Source organism: Aedes albopictus, chromosome 2 (genome assembly GCF_035046485.1).
Source record: "Aedes albopictus strain Foshan chromosome 2, AalbF5, whole genome shotgun sequence".
Classification (NCBI taxonomy): Eukaryota; Metazoa; Arthropoda; class Insecta; order Diptera; family Culicidae; genus Aedes; species Aedes albopictus.
In genome coordinates, this window is record NC_085137.1 from 513,042,112 (window position 1) to 513,043,725 (window position 1,614).

Sequence of the window (1,614 nt, forward strand, 5' to 3'; positions counted from 1 at the left end):
AGTTTATAAGAAATTCATAAACAAATGAACTAATCATCCACTCATGCACTCCACCTATAACATATCACAGGCAGTCTAGACGAAAAACATATCAAGTAAAAGCGCTATCACTTAAGCGTAAGTACATCATATCTTCAGCCAGACATTTGTAGATTGGCATTATCAAATCGGTGGCAAAACAGAAGGAATTTCCGGCAGTTCGGTAATAAACTTGATCCGTTAAGTCAGCTGATACCAATATGTCATCGTAGTAAAAAAAAAGTAAATTTTTAAATGAAACAAATAAACGATTTTATTTACTATGGGTCAGTAACAGTTTACAGATCCGAGTTAGCCAGAATCCAGTCTCTGAAGTGCGACACGCGGACGTACACCGATGGCATACCGATCGAGCATCCGGCAGCGGAACCGAACGACACAATACCGACCTGCAGGCTGCCTCCGTCCTGGACAGTCAGTGGGCCACCAGAGTCACCGTTGCACGACGAGCGACCACCTTCTCCGGACAGACAGATGTTCTGGGCCTGGATGATGTTGGTGTTTCCACCCCAGCTAGACAAACAATCAGCCTGGGTCATGATTGGGTTGCTGGTGAACATGACGACAGCGGAAGTGGCCTGGCTGGCATCCGAGGTGCGTCCGAATCCAGAAACGGTACCAGTCCATCCAGCGAAGGTTCGGCTATCTCCAGCAGCAGGAATGCGAGTTGGGACAACACGATCGTTGAAGGTCATGGCGCTGTTCAGGCGAACGGTAGCAATGTCGTTACGGATGTTGGTTGGAGTGTATCCAGGGTGCATGTGGATTCCAGCCGACCCGAAAGCAATGCGCTGTTGAGTAGCCTCGACAACATTACGGTTGTGGGCTCCCATGATGGCAGTACCTCCCAAGGCATTCTGGACACAGTGAGCAGCGGTCAGAATGAAGTTGTTGGTCAGGACGGATCCACCGCACAGACCGGTACCTCCGGTGAAAGTACTGAGCAGAGCAATCTGGTACGGGAACTGGCCAGGGCTGGCTTGGGCTCCATTGGTGATACGACGTTCCGGCAGCAGCTGACGCAGGTATTGCACCTCAGCTGGCAGACGGGCCCAGTAGTGGTCGAATTCCTCAATTGGGCGCACCTGAGACCAATCGATTTCGATCCACTCAGCACTGGCCACCGCCAGAAGACCAACCAACAGCACTAGAGTTTTCATTGTAGGGATACAATCAGACTACTGGTTTTGTCAGGGCCATCAACCGCTTTTATAGAAATTGATTGCAGTTATAGTAAAACGATTTCTTATCATATTTTTTATTATCTTGGGAAATTTTGCGCATGATTCCTATGTATTCCGGCTCTTCTTTACAAAATTTCCAAATGGATTTTACACTTACTTTACGATAGACATTATCGGAAATGATTAGCCGATAGATTTGTTTCATATCGGTGATTAGTATGTTAGTATGGATGTTTGTGTTTCTGTTTCGTCTTTTCTTTTGTTGTTAGTACTTGAATCTCCAGTTAACGGAATCAAAAATAGAGCTTAGTAGAAGGAGCAGAATAGATTAGCCACTCTCTGAAAATTGATTTTTAAGGGAATTTTCAACAGAAAGAAGAATAAAACAAAA

General features: G+C 45.8%; 1 protein-coding gene across 1 annotated transcript; it reads right to left on the reverse strand.

Moving 5' to 3' along the window:
• Positions 1-266: 266 nt before the first annotated feature.
• On the reverse strand, positions 267-1,229 carry LOC115265379 (brachyurin-like). Its single transcript, XM_029870216.1, has one exon. The coding sequence runs from the start codon at positions 1,197-1,199 to the stop codon at positions 318-320; it is 882 nt and encodes a 293-aa protein (XP_029726076.1). The 5' UTR covers positions 1,200-1,229; the 3' UTR covers positions 267-317.
• Between the last annotated feature and the right edge of the window lie 385 nt (positions 1,230-1,614).

Excerpts from the sequence above, each read along its gene's own strand:
- LOC115265379 (XM_029870216.1), bottom strand. The coding sequence starts at position 1,199 with ATGAAAACTCTAGTGCTGTTGGTTGGTCTTCTGGCGGTGGCCAGTGCT.